General features: G+C 56.4%; 6 protein-coding genes across 6 annotated transcripts; 3 read left to right on the top strand and 3 right to left on the bottom strand.

Annotated features, from left to right (window-relative positions):
• Positions 1–649: 649 nt before the first annotated feature.
• B0T26DRAFT_677277 (uncharacterized protein) lies at positions 650–1,396 on the top strand (the record flags this gene model as incomplete). The annotated part of the gene is made up of 2 exons (XM_060440085.1): positions 650–874; positions 1,133–1,396. 2 exons carry the CDS (start codon positions 650–652, stop codon positions 1,394–1,396), a joined length of 489 nt encoding a protein of 162 aa, XP_060294192.1.
• An 855-nt stretch (positions 1,397–2,251) lies between these two features.
• Positions 2,252–4,888, top strand: B0T26DRAFT_651426 (uncharacterized protein; the record flags this gene model as incomplete). The annotated part of the gene is made up of 2 exons (XM_060438273.1): positions 2,252–2,767; positions 2,831–4,888. 2 exons carry the CDS (start codon positions 2,252–2,254, stop codon positions 4,886–4,888), a joined length of 2,574 nt encoding a protein of 857 aa, XP_060294191.1.
• A 603-nt stretch (positions 4,889–5,491) lies between these two features.
• B0T26DRAFT_741788 (uncharacterized protein) lies at positions 5,492–9,150 on the bottom strand (the record flags this gene model as incomplete). Its single annotated transcript, XM_060444011.1, has 2 exons — positions 5,492–6,639; positions 6,693–9,150. 2 exons carry the CDS (start codon positions 9,148–9,150, stop codon positions 5,492–5,494), a joined length of 3,606 nt encoding a protein of 1,201 aa, XP_060294190.1.
• A 2,959-nt stretch (positions 9,151–12,109) lies between these two features.
• Positions 12,110–13,133, bottom strand: B0T26DRAFT_601363 (uncharacterized protein; the record flags this gene model as incomplete). The annotated part of the gene is made up of 3 exons (XM_060435743.1): positions 12,110–12,229; positions 12,440–12,562; positions 12,687–13,133. Coding segments are annotated over 3 exons (690 nt in total), but the record flags the coding sequence as incomplete, so codon positions are not given.
• Positions 13,134–15,614: 2,481 nt separating this feature from the next.
• On the top strand, positions 15,615–17,069 carry B0T26DRAFT_650464 (uncharacterized protein; the record flags this gene model as incomplete). The annotated part of the gene is made up of 1 exon (XM_060438182.1): positions 15,615–17,069. A coding segment is annotated over one exon (1,455 nt), but the record flags the coding sequence as incomplete, so codon positions are not given.
• A 1,037-nt stretch (positions 17,070–18,106) lies between these two features.
• B0T26DRAFT_651221 (major facilitator superfamily domain-containing protein) lies at positions 18,107–19,802 on the bottom strand (the record flags this gene model as incomplete). The annotated part of the gene is made up of 3 exons (XM_060438255.1): positions 18,107–19,079; positions 19,137–19,383; positions 19,439–19,802. 3 exons carry the CDS (start codon positions 19,800–19,802, stop codon positions 18,107–18,109), a joined length of 1,584 nt encoding a protein of 527 aa, XP_060294187.1.
• Positions 19,803–20,000: the final 198 nt, after the last annotated feature.

Below are 20,000 nucleotides of genomic sequence, written 5' to 3'. Positions count from 1 at the left end.
GGTGTTGATTACACTAGTCAAAATGATTACCGGCATCTAGGTCAACTAGCCTATCGAGACCTTGGTTACGATGCTTAAGGAAGAGGGAGGGGAGCAGATATCGACCAAAGGTAAAGGTAAAGGCAAAGCGGAAGACCGTAGCAAAGAGGATAAAACAGCCCAGCAGACGGTACCACCTTGGTACCAGAACTGCTGCTCCTTAACTGGTATTGAGGTAGTTGACGCCGTAAATATTATCGATGTCTAAGTAATAGATTCCATGGACACGCCTATTGACTTTTGGAGGGTACTTCGGATGTTCTGGCCTACCGCCCGTCGGCTCTGGGACCGGCATAAATTTGCCCTCCGTCCTATCCAGCACCCAACCAATCCAGAGCATAATATATACCTCCACGTCGTCTGGTTTAAAGAACGGCATGCCGAGATAGGTCTTACTAGTAGCGGCCTTACTAGTAGCGGCCAGGGTCACAGCAAGGAGACTAACTTGGTGGATCGTAAGCGGACGATACAGGACTCGATTGGGGCTAGCGCCAGATATGTCGTACACGGCGATATCTATGAGTTAAGCACGTCTGACTCGGAGAAACGCCCGCTACCAGATATCCGCTTCTTCTAGATGCGATATGCCATGTAGTAGATATTTGCCAGTATGAAAGCCGCCGGAGCCCTTCAAGCTATCTTTGGCGGCGACCCCCCGGACGATGACATACTAGGTTCGGCTCGAAACGAGGCATTTTTGCCTGCCCATTGGGACGACATGCTCAGAGACGCTCTCGAGCTCGGCATCTTAAGCGAGAGGATAGAAGCGATTTGGAGAAAATCCCTTCTCGAGATGGCGTACTATGAAGCTTTACAGGAAGCTCGGTTACATAAGGTATTGCTAAGCGAGAGCGATTCCGATCTGGAGACCTCAGGAGAGGAGTGCGAGGACGACTAGAAGTCATGCTCTAACACCATACTCCCAGCGCTGCGTACAGATAGTGTTCAGGTCAGCCAACATACCAAGACGGGCAGCGGGATTGGTAGTCTCAAGGAGGAGAAGGAGGAACGTCTACTAATAGAGCCGAGCAAGCATAACGATGACCACGAGGAGCAGAAGGAGAAGGAACGTCTGCTAATGGAGTAGAGCAAGCATGACGATGGCTACGAGGAGCAGAAGGGGATACCGGAGGGAAGAGAGAAGGGAAAGCAGAAGATAAGTATCAGTACGGACAAAGACAAGGGCACTGACTATGGCGAGGGGGAGACGCTTACGCTCACGCGCCAGCTCTCCAAGCTGAGCCTCAAGGGAAGCTACCGCAGGCTCAAGGAGGTGCCGGGCAAGTTCAAGCGGTCTCGAGTTGCGTCGTTATACCACAAGCCGAAGGAAGAGGAGCGCGTCGGAGAACAGGAGTAGTAGGAGGTATTCATAGTTATCTAGTCTATGAACCACAAATTTATTTCATCGTGCTCGTCGTCCTTGTTAAAACACGGCCTCACTTTTCGGTTCCTCGTCCTTCGGTACCTCCATCGTGGAGACCCTCCCCGTCTGTACCGCGGGAATATTTAAATAGTGGAGGGGTTGAACTGTACTAGGTGTCAGCCTTGCTTGAGCCAAGCTCTAAGAAAAGGCTACTTTGAAGACGGCGTGACTCTCCTCTCTCTATTGCCGCTAGGCAACATCAACCTTAAGTTCCATGGGTTTAGCGATTGCAGACCTATAAGTACCAACTACAGGTACCTACCACCTACCTAGGGAGGTAAGTAAGGTACCTACCATGCACGCCTAAGGTACATAGGTACACTTAAGCCAGGCAGGGACAAGCAAACGGATGGGAGTCATGACCAGGCTTCCATTTCTGCAGAGTGCCGGAGACCCTTCATTGGCTGACCCTCTCTGGTGGCGCCCCAATGACATGGACACCCCTGCACCTTGCCCACCGAGGCCTCTGCTGGCTCCCCGAAAATCGAATTCCCCGCACAGCCCACTCACAATAGCGGGGCGTAACGAAAAAAGCTGCCAATGCCGCAACTTCCACGGCGCTGATAAAGCTGCCCCACCATCCACGTCAGACACGAAAGACGGCCAGCAAACAACCTTCGATCTACAACATCACGTACACACCCTCTCCGATTGCTTGTCGTGCCTGCTGCACTCGCGTGTTTTCTACAGGGAGAATCAGGATCCGGCCCGAACGGCCCGACGAGAAATCAATTCTCGACAGTGACAGTGGCAATAGCCTGGACTGCCACATCATCTTTCACGAACCCCATGGCTTCGACAGACGTATCTGCGACAACAGGTGGCGGAGGCGATGACTCGCAAGCACCACACACGTATCCAGGTGCCGACGGTCATAGAGGTAGAGGCAGAGGACGTGGAGGCAGGGGCCGGGGCAGGGGGGACGGACCGCACGCCCCAGGTGGGAACGCCCCGGCTGGGAACGTCCAAGCCGGGCGCGGAAGGGGCAGAGGCGGAAGAGCACCAAGAGGAGGACGGCATGCCAACCACACATCATCCGACCCTGCTATCGAGCCATCAGCCGAACAAGGTTTTGAGCCGCCAAGTGAAAAGGGCACAGCTCCCCAGCCGGGCAAGTCGCTCAACTTCAAGACCGCCAATGAGGTGCTGCAGGACGACGCCGACGACGAGGATGCTGAAGTCTGTTTCATCTGCGCGAACACAATTGTTCACCGCTCTCTCGCGCCTTGCAATCACGCAACTTGCCACATCTGCGCATTAAGGCTGAGGGCTCTCTACAAGAGCAAGGACTGTCCACATTGTCGGGTGAGTAGCTACCCCTTGGTTCGAGACTTTCCAGTGTGTAACTGACACGTTGGCCGCTGTTAGACTTCAGCTCCGTTTGTCATCTTCACCGATGACGCCACCAAGAGGTTCGAGGAATATACAAGTGAAGAAGTCAGCGTCAGTGACGAGAACATTGGCGTCAAATATACCAGCGAGGATATCAGGGACGATACGATCCTTCTTCTTAGGTACAATTGCCCTGACGGAGACTGCGATTTTGCTGGCTTTGGCTGGCCTGACCTGCACCGCCATGTCCGTTCCGTCCACCACAAGAAGCTGTGCGATCTCTGCACTCGACACAAAATGGTCTTCACACACGAGCATGACATGTTCGCAGACCAGGAACTGACGGACCATATGCGGCATGGCGATGACAAGCCCGGGGCATCCGACCAGACTGGCTTCAAGGGCCATCCGCTCTGCGGCTTCTGCGGCGCGCGCTTCTACGATGATGACAAACTCTACGAGCATTGCCGCAACAAGCACGAGCGGTGCTTTCTCTGCGATCGGAGGGACTCAAGAAAGCCACACTACTATCAAGATTACAATGCTCTCGAGGAGCACTTCAAAAAGGACCATTTCATCTGCCCCGACAACGAGTGCCAGGAGAAAAAGTTCGTAGTGTTTGCATCAGAGATGGATCTCAAAGCCCACCAGCTCAGCGAGCATGGGGGGTCATTCTCCAAAGATGTCAGGAGAGTCGACATGTCAAGCTTTGACTTCCGGCAGAGCTACCAACAGGAGAGACGCGGAGGTGGCGCCAGCGGGAGGGATCAGAATCGGAGGCGTGGCCCCGATCCCAACGCTGAAGCGCTACCTGTCAGCTCTGCCCAGCAGCTCAGGAGAGACGAGCTTGCTTTCCAGCGCCAGATGGCCATCAGCTCTATCCAGTCCGCGCAGTCTGCACAGTCTACACAGTCAAGCGCGGGGCCGTCGTCTAGGCCAAACGCCAACACTTCAGCCCAGTCATCTTTCCCTCCTCTGTCCCAGCCGCCACAGTCTTCCCAGACAACAATTGACGACCTGCAGAACCTCAGCATTGCTGACCTCTACTCTCTTACTCACGACCAGCGTGCTAGCCTTACGCGGCACGGTGCCGTCATTGGGCGAGCCGCAAATCTTCTCGGGAACAACTCCACAAAGCTAGAAATGTTCCGCTCGCTCATCTCCAACTACAATAGGGGGTCGATGACAGCGGAGCTGTTGGTCGACGAGTTCTTTTCTCTATTCTCCGAGACCTCGTCTCACGCCCTCGGGACTCTGGTCCGCGAAGCTGCTGAGCTATTCGACGACAAGAAGAAAGGGGAGGCTCTGCGCAAAGCCTGGCACAACTGGCGTGCTGCTGCCACAGAGGACTATCCGTCCCTCCCTGGTCTCGGAGGGGCGCAGAGCTCGGCGGCAACATCCAGCGCCTGGGCTGCCGCTGCCGCCTCAGGCCCGACCATTGTGCGAGGAATTTCGACCAGCAACACACCAGCTGCACAGGCGAGGCAGACAACGAGAGTTCTCAAGCTCAAGAACAGCACCAGGCGGGGAAGTGCAGGGTCTGGGGTGTCCATTCCGGGACTCAGCCCCAGTTCATCGACAGCGTCGTCATCCGACAGGATAACGAGTCGCGGCAACAATAACAGCAGTAATAGCAATAACAACGACATCATCCCGTCTCGCTCGGCTTTCCCCGCACTCCCCGGCGCCGCCACTTCAAACTCAACACAGCCCACCTGGATTGGCGGGGCTGGGCCAGCTATCACAAGGCCGCCGCTAAGACCTGCGGTAGTTGGGTTCTCGCAGCCGTCATATGGCGGGGGTGGCGGTGGTGCTGGTGCTGGTGGTGTTGGTGGCGGGAGGAGAACCGGCGTCAATGGTGATGGTGAGGACGCTTTCCCCGCCCTGCCGGCGGCGCCGAAACCCACCACGACCATCTTTGGCTACGGCTCAGGTGTTGTGCGCCGCGATTTCGGCCAGTCGCGTGGTACCTTCAACTGGGGAACGGCACAGGAGCCGCCTCCCACAGAGGATGCCGAAGAGGCTGCACCGGCTCCCGGGGGCGCCAAGGGTAAAAAGAAGAACAAGAAGCAGGTGCTGGTGCAGTGGGGCTAGATCTAAACTCCTCAACGCACGCGCGCGCCGCTTGCAGACTTGTTTTGTATGGTATTTATTGCTGAGCACGAAGCAGAAGGGAACTGTTGGTCTAATTATGTTGACAAAACAAGATAGTGTGCTAGGGGCGTGCGGAGGTTGTAGCTAGTAGTATCGAGGCTGTTTGCGTTGTGTGCTGTGCAGAGTTTTATACACACAACATATTTCTGCCTTCACCATGGCGATGTTCCCTAGGCTTTCTTGAGGGTGGATAGCTGACTCTTGGGAGCCAAGGTGGGCTGTGAAGGCATTCAGTATCGAGACGTGGGATTCCCCCCTGAAGCAAGCCTCATTGAAGTAGACGAAATAATACACAGTATCGAGAGCTTGTTGTTGTTGTTGTTGTTGACTAGCTGCCCAAGTACCTGCCTACCGTAGAATTGCTGAGAAATTTGCCAACTAGCACACACTTGGGTAAGAAAGGGACCAATATAGCCTGGATCATGTACCGAAATGCGACAATATTGACATAGCTGCATAAACTTTAGACCATCCCCTGAAGTGCCAGATTCACAAATTATTTCCGCTCGTAACCCCAACCTTTTCTCAATGTAAGAAAAACTGCTACAACCCCAGCCCAGCAGGTTCGTAATACTCCCTGAAGCGATCCGTCTCCTCCCATTGGACATTGTACACGACATTCCAGCAAGTGATGAGCAGATTTGGGAACCGACGCGTCCAGAAGCCCAGGTAGCCCTCCGGAAGAGGGCCAACCGACTTCTTGAGCGTCTCGGGCATGTCCTCGTAGTGGTTGCGCTTGTTGCGAAGTGCGCGCAGTAGATCCAGCATCCGCGTGCCCGTGTACTTGCGTTGCTTGCCAAGACTATCGACAAAGTCCTTGGGGAGATTCTTGAGGAAGTCACCCTTAACAACGCTTGGAGCAAAGCGCTCCAACTCAGAGAGAGCCTCCGACGGAGGGTCGCGCTGCTCCTTCTCGAAGTGATCCGACACATCGCATAGGAATGAAAGCCGTTTCTTAGCGCTCCAGAAAAATGGATGTGCCATGACTTCGCGGGCAGACGGCCGGAGTTTGGGGTTGGCATTGAGCATGCTCGCAATGAGGTCATTAGCCTCAAACGAGAAGTCGCCTAACGAGTCGAGAAGTTGCAGACTGTATTTGCCCTTGCGAATGTTCACCTCGCGCATGTACCGATCACCGCAGTCGAACGGGTGACTACCTTTTGTTAGGACGTAAAAGAAGACCAAGCCGAGCGAGAAAATATCGATAGCTCTTGTAACACGACGGCTATTGGGACCAAGCAGCTCGCCTGACCCGCTGTGAAGACTCGAACCTGGATCAGTAAGAGTCATCGATGTAGATCCAGGCCCGTCGTCATCAATGAGGAGTTCAGGGGCGCGCCAGCCAGACGTTCCAGCTGCATGCGCGGTAGTAGCCCCAAAGGAAGACTGGCCGCCCTCCAGCTTCTTGCAAAGGCCAAAGTCAGACACAAGCAGACGTGGCCTGCCATCCTTGCCCATATTGACAAGAATGTTTTGAGGCTTGAGGTCGCGATGGACAATGCGCAAGCTATGCAGATGGCTCAGGCCGTTGGCAACCTGATACAGGACACTGGGCATGTCATTTTCGCCCGCCTGGGCCAGGTCGCGAAACATTTGTGGCTTCTGGACGACATCTGCGAGCGAGGCCTGGCAAAGCTCGAGGGCAATATAGAGGAACGCCGCGCGCTGTTGTTGGGCGAAGTATCGAATAACTAGGCTTCTGTTAGAGTCTCATCGTTCGTGGCGCCGAAGATGGGAAACTTACCATTCGGGTGGTCGTCACTTTCTCTTAACAATTTCGTCTCCTGACTGGCAATTTCTGTGAATTGCACAAGCATGCGCTTCACTGCAACATCGCGGCCATCCCATTTCCCTGCAAAGACGACAGTGCCGTTGCTTCCCGTCCCAAGCTGCTGTTCCTCATTAACTTCCAGGAGACCCATCTTTAGAATGGGGCCCGAAACTTCGTCAACGCCAGTGGGGATAGTCAGAATGTCAGGCTCGAGCTTTGGCTCCGCGCCGAGTTGCTTTGCTTTGTTGACCACCTCTTCGACAGTTGCCTCCGGGGGTTCGTCGTCGCGCGACTGCGAGTGTTCGCTCTTGTCTTTGATACTGCCTTTTTTATGCTTGAGGCCCCCGCGGCGGCCCCTGTGCGCCTTTTTCTTTTTGGCGCTGTCAAAGACGGAGGTGCCGTCATTGCTATCGAGGGCCGGCTTGTCGGCGAGGTCGGCGGGCTCAGAAAAAGAGACGGCGGGTGACACTTGCTTCATTGTAACAGCTGCCCCGGAATTAGATTTATCAACCGAGACGTCAGAGGTCGTATCGACCCCGACTTTATCGTCGGTTTCGCTATTATCCGCTTTGGCATCGACTGGCTCCTTGGAATCCAGCTCGGCACTCGCGGCCGTAGAGCTGACTTCGATATGCTGCTCGAAATTGCTCTTGTTCCAAGTCTTCCAGCTGGACCGCCAAAATTTGTCTTTGTACAAATAATACATGAGGATGAAGAAGATGACGATTGCAGCAGGGTTGCTGACCAAGTCAACGAGACTGACAGCGGCAAATTCCGAGATCTTCCTCGGGTCTAGTATTGGGCTCGATTCTGCCAGTGGTATTGGCAAGGACGTTGGCGCTGATGGCGGGAGCGCTGGGTCGGAGTTGCGCGTGTCAGTGTCAACCGACCCATCTATTAGTTGAAGCGATCGTTGGCCGTTGTTGGTCCCACCAGACCCAACTGACAATGGGTATGTCCCGATCAGCACTTTGGATTTTTGTTCCTCGTCCGACTCCCACGAGTCTTTGACTTGCAACCAGTCCATCTTGTGAATAAGGGCTGGGCCGGCCTCAAGAATCATGGGATATCGGCTGCCCGAAAGAGCATACCAGCTTCCGGCCTCGGTCTGGTTTATAAATACCTGCTCGCTGCGAAGGCGCGAGTCATTCTCGTCACTGGCAGGGAGCGGCGGCTGTGGTAGAACAATAAGGTCGGGATCCTCGCCTGGGGCAGTCCCCCAACGATGAAAGACATCAAAAACGCGAGCGACTGGCGACGAGAGCATCTTGGTAAAAGATGGGCGGTCCATCCTGGAACGCGCAAAATCAAAGCCGTATACTTTGCCATCGTGTTGGCCCGCGATGTAGCGGTGGTCCTTCGTGTTGAGATTCTGCTGAATGAGATCGTTGTCCTGATTGTTAGGTCCCCATTCCGAGTACTTCAGCGAGGCAAGCGGACTACCGTCGGCACGATGGATACCAACAGTATATTCGGTGCGCCCGAGCGTTATGGTACCGCTGTTGCTGCACTCTTCGCTGTCTCCGTCGGCTAGCGCGTTAGGCTTGGAGCAGCTCTCCGACTCCACCTTATTCACGTAGGAGCTCGACGGGCCGAACTCCTTGATCACAGCACCCGTGGCTGCATTGAAAGTGACCATGGTTGTCATTTTATTGCCGGTGTATACGAGTCCATTACGTTTGTCGTATCGGTTGGACATATTCTCAACGACCGTCTTCATGGTCCAGTCCATCTTGGACACGCTCACTTTGCCGCCACTGGGCCGCCATATATAGAGCTCTCCATCGCGAGTGGGCTCGACGACCCAGATATAATCGTCGATGGGGTCGTAGTCTTCGTCGACTTCAGATCGGTTGGCACGAAAGTGTCTTGTCTCGACCATGGGGCGGTCGGCCTTGTAGTGCCAACGCTCTTGTCCAGTCTTTCTGTCGCTGGCATAAAGGTTTCCATCGACGGTCGCCAGAAGAACAAAGTCTTCCACTTCCCAATCCTCCAGATTCCGCGCATCGTGCTGCGAGAGACCAACCCCAATGGAGCTGGTTTTGTATGCCGGAGGATGTGGTGCTCGAACGGACAAGTCCGGAGCCAAAGCGAGGGCGCGCGCATCGTCAATATTGATGGCGTGGGAGCGGGAGTAGGGGTTGAGCCGGGTGTCGTCATCATCGACGTCGCTAGTGACGGTAGTCTTTCGTCTGTTGTGGGCGTGAGGCGTCTCGACCACCAGATGGCCCGTCAGGGGCGTTGCAACGGGATTCTGGAGAGCGTGTTGGCTACCCTCGGGTGGGAATCTCGGCTGGTGATTCTGCGCGGGTTGGCGCTGCTGGTGCTGCTGCTGAGCATCGGCGAGCGGGAGCCATGGCAGGAGGATAAAGGCGAGTGCCAACAGGAACTTGCGCTGCTGAGCGACGTGGCCAGGCGGCCGTCGCAACATCTCGGGGACAACAACGCGCACGTTGGAGAGTCGAGTCAGGGGATCACATCAAAGAGGGCCGGGATGCCCGGGCGCCGGGTGTTGTGCGTTATTGGGGGTGGGGGAGGCCCTAAGGTTTAGGGTGCCGACGTGCAGCTAACTTGGATCAATGACGATAAAATGTTAAGTTTGGGAAGCCAGCCTAATAATGAAGTCTACTACACGAAAACCGCCGCCCGATGCTGATGGTGCGTCGGGGTTGGATTTGATGCAGGAGTGACGGCAGAGAGAAAAGAGGCCATGTGTTGGGAAACGGGATGCGGAAAGATGCGAGGATAAGAATGGAAGCAATTGGACGCTCGCTCCGTCGCTGGTGGTGTGGTGGTTGGCTCCTGCCAACGAGGGCTGCCCTTCCAAACTCAAAGCGTGGTGCGGGAGCGAAGTGGGCTTGTGTGGGGTAAATTTAACAAGGCCAGGGCGTGGCTGGGTTTGAGACACAAGGGAGAGAGGATGCGCTGTGCAGCTAACAAAATACCTGACGGCTTGTTCCGTTCTCCATCTGATCCCGGCTCCCGCTCAATTGACATAACGACTGAAGGGTTACCACAAAGCTACAATGGCCTCTTCCTAATACTTGCCCGACCGGCGACGACATATTTTTGGAGAGAGACACTACCTTGTAAGATTTAAAAAGATGATGAAAATTCAAACTGCCGCGAGGTACAGATACTTAGAGGCCTGAAAGAGAAGTGGCAAAACTCGGGCAAGCTCACGCCGGCAGTTCCTGATTCGGCACACAATGAGCGGTTTACCTGGACCAGAACTGGAGAGGCTGGTACCTCGTTAACAATTAATTGGGCACTGCTACCAAGAAGCAAGACCGCTCGCTGGTGGCGCTGATTGGATCAGGTGTTTCGGTCTGATGCGACCACGCCGCCTCCTCGAGCACTGGTGAAAAGCTCACTGCGGGTAAACTCCTGAGGTGCTGCGCTGCTGACCTAGATGAGCGCCCACCTGAACACGAGCATCGAGCCTTCTCCGAAGGAGAGGCTGAGGTCATGAAACGACGAGGCCGCACTGTGGACTCGTCTTCAATCCTCCGCGCGCCTGGCCTGAGGGGAAGCCTGGGGAAGAAAGGAAATCCACCCGAGGGAGCACGCCTTTTGCACTGCGTCCTGATTTTACTTACCAAGCAAGCTCTTCTGGGCCGTTTTTATACTGTAGAACCAGACTGAGTAAGACATTGAGACTTGGCGCACACAAAAGCTAAAAAGTGACAAAATTGCGCCGTTCTCGACCTTTGTTACTTGCGTGCCCTGTGCCGTCCTGAGCTCTCGGTCTCGGTCGTTTCAGGGGCTACCTGGACTCGCGTCCGAGGGCAATGGAACATTTCATTCTTTGTGGTTCCCAAGCCGATTGCTGTTGACGCGTCGTGTGTTCGAGAAGCCCGCTAGTTAATTTTTATGGGACGAGGACAACCTACATAGGCATTCATAACCGAGTACTGCCCTGTGTACGTACGCAGCGCCAGTCCATACGGATACAGTACGGGCGCAATTGTCAGCGTATGCCGAACAACCGCTGTGCCCCACAGCACTGAAGCTGTTCCATCCCATCCGCACAGAACGCCGCGCCTCGCCTCATGTCGTTGCATGAACTGGCCGGATATGCCCTTCTTTCGATCGCTTCCAATACCGCCTCTTGGATACGCAGTAGTGATTCAAGGGACAAGAAGAGCAATATCAATCGGCACTAATTTTTAATGCACCGCCGTACCTACAAGCACAGGAGCTCTTTTGGGTGATTCTACAGGCTGTCTTGGGTTCCCTCATTAGCTAAGGTAATTATTGCTGCACTTGTCCATCCCTCTCTACCGGTCTCACCAGTTTCAGTCTGTGGCACAAATGCAAAGCCGCCAATCATGTCAGCCCAGAGTCCAGGTCACGCAGGATGAGTTATCCCATTTGCTTTTGCAGAGAAACCAGAGCTGGCTTATCATCTACAGCTACGGATATCCGTGGTACGAAATGAGACGCTTGGATGTCGACTCAAGGCCCGAGGCCTGCAGCCGCACTTTTATCTGCTGGACTCTGCGCAAACTCTGCAGAGTGCCTGTCAAGGTGGTGGGCAGGCACCGCGCCATCCCTTATCCTGCCGCCAGCCGTCCGTCCGTACTGTACCTGCGTCTCGGGGCTGCTTGCTCGCTTGGGGCCCGTCGAGGCCGAAACGTAACCGCTTAGCTCGCCGGCGACGTCACAAATTCGTCCCATCCCTTCCCGCGCTCGCATCGGAACCTGCTGCCGGAAACACCACGGCAAGAGATAGATTGCATCCTTCCTCTTTCGCCTCACGCCACCCTCGAGCCCATTCGCTAGTCCATGGTCCATGTCTCGTCGCCGCGTCTAGCCATGCAATAGGCTCTTCCCACCCCGCAAGCATGTGCACACCCTGTGGAGAGGCGGGTGGATAGTATTGCTCGGTATAAGCAAACGTCTTAGGAGCTGGGCCGCCCGAGTTTCCATACCGGTCTCGAGCCGGCCCGAGGTCTAGGCTTTTATCCCAAAGTTATACCCAGCTTAGCAGAGCTCGAACAGAGCTCAGCTGAAAGGCTCCCGATCCTTCACGGCCAAGCGTGCCATCGGGTAGTCCGTGGGAGGGTCCTCGCGCCGCCCCTTCACTCCGCCACTCCGGCATAATGTAAAGCCATTGCAATAGCAGTCTTTGCCTGCCCATGCATTATCGGACAATGTTTATCTCGCAGCACGCTTTCTTTTCTGGACGGACAGGCTATGCCAGCTCGCTCAGTGGGGAGCTTGAGCATTGGAACTTGGGTTGTCATTTCGGCTAGAGAACACTGCCTCGCAACAACTTCTGTGCATCTTTCTTTCACGGCTTGACGTCTTCTCCGGACACCCCTTCTATTCCGTAAACATGTCATTTCATCCCCAGATGGCTTGCCAGGTAACTGCTCTCGGGCCCGTTATTCCCAAAACCGTTTCCACTCATCCACGGCCATCCGGATCTGGTCCTCGGCCTGGCCGGCTTGGACTTTGAGCATAGCAGCCTGGTTGTTGAGCTGCGTTGTCTGGCTGAAGTCGGCCTGCAGAGAGGTTGTTTCCACGTTAGAAACCTAACAAAATACGAGAGCTGGCAACCTGGATCGGAAGCCTTCACCAGCGTCGAGTTACGGAGTGCATCACGGGAAAACACTTACGACTCCGCTAGGCTTATACACGTAACCGCCCTCCACCCGGTACCCGGCACCAACGCCCGAAAGCATAATGTTGTTGCTGGCGGCGCTGGTCGCGACTCTCATGGCATTGATCGCCAGGTGCTCTTGTGTCGAAGCCTGGATCCGAAGCTGCGCAGCCTGCTGCTGTAGCTGTGCTGTCTTCATCTGCAGCTCGCGCTCTTTAGCCCGTCTCTCACTGACCTGCGGTTGTCGGTTCGTTAGTCGATATTCTGCGGCTTGTTCCTGTTCTCGTTTACGGCCTTCAAGCCATAGTCGCCTCTTTTCTTCTATCTCTGTGTTAAAGGCGCGTGCTTGGAGGTCCTACCTTTTGTCGAAGATGCTCCATGTCCCCCGTCGACGCAGCGTCCCGCCAGACCCGGCGCATTCGGTCAGAATATAGCTGGCATGTGAATCCAGGCCCCGGAACGGATGAAGCGGTCATGTCGAACCGGCGCGCCAGGTCGATTCCATTATCTGCATCCGGTTTGATGACATCGCCATAGCACTGCTCGCACACGGTAAAGTCGAAGAGGCCCTGCATCGTATGGCACTTGAGAGTCGTAGAGGGATAGTTTCTCGGGCAAAGGCCATCGGGTTGCTGCGGGCCGCCAACACCTGTCGAAACCGGATTACCACCTCGCAGTGGTGGTAGATTCGCGCGGAGCCAGTTCACCAGCTGTGAGAGGTCTGGACGCCGGGTCATGGCCGCCGTGACAGCACAGCCGCCGACCTGCTGGAGGATCTGTGCGGTGCGGGTGTCGTCATAGTAGTCGGACGGGACGAGGGCGCACGACGAGTCCCTCGGCGAACCTGCTGGCTGGACCGGCGCGAGCCCGGCGGCAATGGCTGGGCAGCATGTCTGGATGCTGAAGGCACAGGATGCGCACACGGTCCATCCCGGCAGCGGCTGCGTTCCAGTTTGCGGGTCTTGGATGGTGTACCAGGTGGCCCGCCTCGCGACGACGAGCGGCTGCTGTTCTGACGCAAGCTGCGCGTTTGGGCACTCCCCGTCCTGAGCGCGGACCGCGGCGGCGCGAGCCAGCAGGGTGATGTCGTGCCGGCCGTCTTGGTTCATGGTCAAGAGCACCATGCCTGCGGTGCGGACCCAAAACCGGCCCATGTCGCAGCGCACGGCCACGTGCGGCGGCACGGCGATGGCGCCCGCCTTTGTGACAAAGGCGCTCGCATACGGCGTCGAGCGCACATGCGTGTTGTAGCATGTCGGGCACATGTTGAAGGCGCTGAACTGAGGGTTGCCGAGCCCGATCCAGTCTTGCAGCCCGACCTGGGCCTGCTTTCGCGGGCACGGTGTCGTCGCCTGTCCGACGGGAGGGGTCCCGTACATGGCCTGGTTGAAACCCCCGCCGCCGAAGCCGCCGAAGCCGCCGAAGCCCCCGCCGCCGGGCTGCTGCGGGTAGCCCCCGTAGCCGCCGCCTCCTTGCTGTCCAACCCCCCCCTGAAGCTCTTGGCCGATGTTGCTAAGGAATCTCCGCATTTCTCGGCCCGCTGTCTCTCTATGACGGTTTCAAAGGTAAAAACAACCACAGGGAGGCGGTTCACTCGTGCCTCGTGGAATCGCGGATGCAAACGAAAAAAAGGGAGCATCTCTTCCAAGTGCCCACCGCCGTCTGGTATTTTAAGTCCCTACTGAGAGTACATCTTAGCAGAGCCTCACCGCGGCGTCCCTGCCAGAAAGGGAAATGGAGGGTCGCATTCATTGAGTGACATGTTTTCTTGGCACTGGGACTATTGACTTCTAGCCCGTGTCTGAAGCTTCGCGATGCCATGCAAGGCTCAGTGCTTCCGAGGCAGAGACTGGCTAGGGCTCGGAACCGTCTATATGCAATATGCATGCTGTGTCACTGGCGTGTTTGGGGCCAGGGATCGGGGATCCACTCCGCTGAAAAGTACGCAGTACCTAAGGTAGCGATCGTGAAGTTGTTGATAAGCCATTTTGGTATGTACTGCGGCGCCGCCGTTGGGCGTTGCCAAGCCGGAGTATCTTATCTAGGTTCAGTATTACTTGTCACGGCGGCAAAAGCGCCGTCTTGACTACCTGTCGATAATTTGCAAGGAATTGGAATGGCGGCGAGCATAATGGAAAGTCATGAGCCCGCCTTGAGCTTTTAAACTTTCGAGCTCGTGAGTCTGGAGATGAACCGGGAATAAGATACAAGTCTCACAATTTCTGGTTCTCTTGGACCACTCACTCAAACATTAGACAATTTGCATCATCTGACAGAAGCTTATTCGCAACACAGCTTAACTACCTGGTTTGACATCATGCTGCATCTTCGGATTAGAAGTAGTTTCAGACCCTTCTCTTCATTCAACATCGTGTCGATGAGGGACAGCAGACAACCAGTTACATGGTTATACTTGGCACAAAGGAGATAAAAAAGGAAGAAAACGCGAGGGCATCATATCACCCAGGTAATCCATCTGAGATCATATTCAGAACTTTTAAGCAGTAAGCTAACAATTCCACTTCTGAATGAAAGTCAGTTCAAATTGTGCCTGGGCCACGATCTAATTAGAATAGTATCCAGGACTCAACGCGTCATCGCTGTAGCGTTTAGCTAAGCGATAACTACAACTTACTTCAGTGGTCTATAGCCTTCATGAACATCTGAGAATGGATTGCATCTCGCAGCCTGTTTAGCTCAGGATTTTATGAGCTTGGTGAGTCGGTCAACACAAGGTACGAGTTTTTTTCTTCCCAGAGGACTCAAGGAGTGACATTCGAATTCTGGGACCGTGCGACGATTTCATGCAAAGTTCGCCACGAAGATAGTCATTACCATCAATTCTGAGTATTTTGGATTAAATCGCAGTTGCGCCGGCAATTCCCAGACGTACTCGGTGAACGCCTTGAATAAAATCTTAGCCATTTTCCGAGCGCGACGGACGGACTAGGCGTCTAGATTCCGGTCACACCCCTGTTTAGGGCTCCTTCGGCTTTTGACAGAAATCTTCGGGTCCTGCGGGTGCGACCTTCCACACGACCGTTAACACGTCAATCCTTCAATCAGTCGTGTTTCAATATCCAAGGGCAACCCTTGATCAATCAATCTAGCTGCCAACTAAACTCAATATTCTGACGAGCCATGCCGGACAAGAACCTGTTCCTGAGGTACGCAAGTAAGTCTATTCTCACCTACACTCGCTATTCGATTCTTGATTGAGCAGCGACTCAAGAAGGTCAACGAGAAATCGCTATTAGAACCAGGTCTAACCAGCTGGGCCAGGCCTGAACGAGCAGCGGTGCATCAGCCGCGAGGACCTCGGCTTCTACCATGGCATCGTCGTCGGCGCCATCTACGAGTTCGAGAGCAGCTTTGATGTCGGCTCGCCGCAGTCCTTCTTTGCGCCGCTCAAACACTGCGTCGACGAGCAGGTCTACCTGGGCGTGACCGTGGCCGATCGGCACACGGACAAGGCCTACTTCCAGCGCGCACCTCAAATCAATCTCGCCGACCACGTCGCCGTCCTCGACCGCGTCCCGGCCGGCAGCGGCGGCAGCAGCAGCCGCTGGGACGCCATCGAGGCCGTCGTGCAGACGAGCCTCAACGCGCCTTTCCGCCAGGACATCCCTCCCTGGCGCATCGTCGTCCTGCCGCTGCAGCACTCAGACTCTCCTACGTCTAGCTCGTGCTTCATCGCCTTTGTCTACTCGCACCAGATCCTCGACGGGCCGTCGGGGGTCGCCTTCCACAAGATGTTCCTCGTGGGCCTCAGGACCATCGCAGACGACGACGCACAGGCTCCCATGGGCACCACTGTCAGTGTCATCGAAACGCGCGAGAGGCCGCTCCCTGCGACGCTCGACGCGCCCGGCCGGCTGCCGCTCTCGTGGTCGTACCTCGTCAGCGCGCTGGCCACGGAGCTGCTGCCGCGGTGGCTGGCAGGCTTGCTCGGGTTCGCGCCGGCCGTCGATGGCGGCACGTGGACGGGCGCGCCGGCCTTCTTCGACGCGGCCACGACGCGTACCCGCGCCGTGGTGCGCGAGATCAGCGCGCCGCTCGTCGAGAGCGCCCTGCGCGCGTCGCGCGCCAACGGCGCCCGCCTCACGGGTACCATGCTCCAGCTCATCGCGCGCGCGCTCAGCAAGGCGCTGCTCGCTGCCGGTAACCCTGGGGCTGCCGCCACAAACTTCGTCTCGGGCGTCCCGGCCAACCTGCGCGCGGCCGCCGGCGTGCCGCTGGACGAGATGGGCCAGTTCTACTCGGGCACGTACGTGAAGCTGCCGCGCGTCGACGGCGACGTGTGCGCCGCGGATCCGCTGTCGACTGACGAGTGGGCGGCCGCTAGGAAGTCGACGCTGGCTTTTGCTGACGTGTCGTCGCGGCTGCGCGACCAGCCGTTTGCGCTGCTGCGCTACCTGCCCAGCATCCGCGGGTGGATGGCTGGCAAGCTCGGCAAGCCGCGCGACGTGTCGTTCGAGCTGAGCAACGTCGGTGTCTTTCATGATGACGATGAGAAGAAGAAGGGGGCGAAAAAAGTCGGGATTACGCATCCCGTCTTTGCGCAGCCGGGCCACGTCACCGGGCCCCCGCTTGCGTTCAATACTGTTACTCTCAAGGGCGGCAGTCTTATGTACACGGTTACCTGGCCCGAGGGCAGCGCGCTGGGGATTCCCGAAGAGGACGAGGAGGAGTTTGTTAATGGTATCTGCGACTCGATCGAGGCTGATTTTGGGCGGTTCTGAGATGGAGGGAGAAGTGGTTTGATTGTATGAGTTGGGCACGCTGTTGTATTTACTAGAACTAATACAGCCGGTTGGCTGGCTGGCGTAGTTAATTTATAATATTAAAGCAGGAGACAGCGATGGACGTGGCTGTCCATACATAAAATCTGGATAGCCTGACTTGATCACGAGGATACTTCCACACCGATCCTCTGTCACGCCCTATAAGAGCACAGTAATAGAGAGACAAGAGCCCTTCCTTCAACGAATTACACCTACCTACTCACATGCTTCATGCGGACAGCAGTGTAAATCTCCAAGACTCGAACTCGTGCAATAATCTGCCCCCTCCCCATTTCCCTTTCCTCGGATCTTGGGCCAATACTCGCTCTTGGACACGTCGTCCTTTCAGAACGAAAAACCCGACGTGTCAGCAGCCGCGCTCGGAGCGTCAGTCGCGTGGCAAGTCACGCGGGGGCCGCGTCTCTGTCGAGGACTGGCGACGCATGCCGAGCCGCTGCCGACATCTATGACTGTGCACGCGTACAAGAAACTGGGGCAGCCGTCATACACAACGAAAGCACGGCAGCGCGAGAGCACGCTCGCGGCAGAGAAGGGGGGAGCGGCGGCGGCGGCGGCGTTGCTGTGTCTGTTTCGGCCAGCTCCACGCCCCAGAGAGGTTGTGCCCTCGGCCCCTCGTCACCGGCTGAGCTTTAACCCCCCTGACTGGCCCGCCGCCGCCACCGCCGCCGCAGGATAGATCGGTGCACGGAGAGACGGGTGCCTGGGGCGTTATGAGATCCTGGCTGTGGGGGGGACTAGAGGTTGAGGCGGGGAGTCGTTTGTTGTCTGTGCACCGGAAGAAAGCGCATGGATGAAAGAGTATGTCGACGACAATGGATGCGTGACAAGGCGTGTTTGTACTGTTAATGTGTGAGCAGTATTGGCAAATTGGCGCATGGATACCGACGTACGTTCTCATCACCCAATATCGGACCGGTCAAAAAGCTGTCAGGCATAGATTCCGCCCTTCCCAAGTATACGAGCTCTGTATCCCTCTATCTAGTTCTAATCTTGTACAACGTTACGCTGCCAAACACGTACCACAGGCCACTGACAAGGAACGCAAGTCCAAACAGGGTCCCCTTCAGTCTGATGCCTACGATCCACAGGCTCGGCATCATTAACGCACCTAGCAGGGCACCGACCGTTTTCACGAGCATGACAATGGAAAAGATCTGCGTTTCCGAATGGCCAGCCCCAGGGGTGTCTCTGCTGTCCCGTCTTGGGCCGAGGGCTGGCGATTTGAGCAGCGAGTACGTGAACATGGGCAGGGCAATGCCCAGGCCGTAGACCAGGAGCGACGGCACGAGGAGCCAGATGGTCGGCGACAGCGCGATGGCGGCGGCACCCAGCGCCGAGAAGGCAAGGCAGACATGGGCATAGCTGATGTTTGCCCTGTCGGCGGCTTCCTGGCGCTGGGGCGGCGAGGCGGTAGCCTCGAAGGTGGGCTGCCTCAGGCGGAGCACGAGGGGGATGACGAATGTGAGCACGACAAAGTTCAGCACCGCCTTGCTCGACAGCAGATAGCCAACCGAGGCAAACGTCCACCCATACCGCTTGGATATGTATTGGGGGAGGAACTTGGTGTCGGAGCTGGCCAGGGACGTGCAGAAGAAACAGCACAGCAAGAGGCTGAAGTTCCGCGACGGATACGTCAAGATGTCGAGGATGGCGCGGAAGCGGTCAGCGGCCAGCGCTACCACTCCCTTCTTTTGCATCCCGCGACTTGAAGAGGACGCCGGCAACAGCGGCGCTACATCATTGTCGTCTACGTGGTCATGCCCGCGTCTCAAATACGAAGGCTCAGAGGGCAGCATTGGAACAACAAAAATGGCTAGGAGCAAGAGAGCGACACCAATCCACAGCGGGAGCTCTAGGGCAATGCTCATGGTACCAGACGCAAGTGCAGGGCCGAGCTGGGACGCAAAAATGGACGACACGGCGTTTGTGTAGCCGAAGAATGTCGCCCTAGAAATCGTCAACTTGGAACAGCCTACCTAGCAGTAAGAGACTTTGTAAACTCACCTGAGGACGTGGTCATCGGTCAAGCTCGAGACAAGAGAATACATGATCGAGTTGAAGACGCAGTCTCCCCCAAGAACAGAGAACATGGGGCCCACGACAATGGCAGCGACTGGCAGCACGCGGTCGAAGTAGCCCACGGCCAGGGCGCAGAGCAGCAGGGCGACGCGTGCGGCAATATTGAGCCACAGGACATGGCGGCGGCCGTAGAGTTCTGCCAGGGAAACAAGCGGGATGGTCATGACGAAGTCTGCCGCCAGTTAGCACCACGGCAGCCGCTCAAAGGGGGTCGGTCTATGACCAACCGCCGACGACCCAGGCCGTCTCCATGGTGCGCTGGAGACGGCCGAGAGCCTGCTGGACCTCGTCGAGCTTGCAGAGCTCTTCGGGCACCCTGCCATGGGGAGGCAGGACGGACGGGTCGTTTGCAGCGTAGTGGTCGCGGCACAGCCGGCTCTCGAGCAGGCGGTTGAGCGGGTACTGGTACAGGCTCCAGGCAAGATTGACCGAGGCTAGGAGGACGAGAACGGGCCGGATGGTGCGGCGTGGGGCCAGGCTCAGGGCGGCAGCGGTAGCAGTCTTTACGCTGCCACGGCGAGCCCGCACGCGCCCATCCTCACGCGACTCTCCCGCAATGGCGGTGTCTGCGGGAGGCTGTTGATCCGCCATGTGTCGGCTCGTGTCGTGCCGGGCTAGGGAGCCACAGTTCTAGCCTCAAAGACGATCCATGGCATTTGCCGTGAGACGGTGGATGGTGGAGCGATGGATGGTGGAAGCGATGGGCGTTTGCAGTCGGCAGACGGAAGATGCACGCCAGTGATGGCCCTACAAGAACGGATGGCGGGGTTAATTACTGAGGGGCCCCTG

The sequence above is a fragment of the Lasiosphaeria miniovina genome, assembly GCF_030549165.1.
Source record: "Lasiosphaeria miniovina strain SMH2392-1A chromosome Unknown B0T26scaffold_5, whole genome shotgun sequence".
NCBI lineage: Eukaryota > Fungi > Ascomycota > Sordariomycetes > Sordariales > Lasiosphaeriaceae > Lasiosphaeria > Lasiosphaeria miniovina.
Note: the sequence above shows the minus strand (reverse complement) of the source record. Positions and strands in the feature narration are given on the sequence as shown.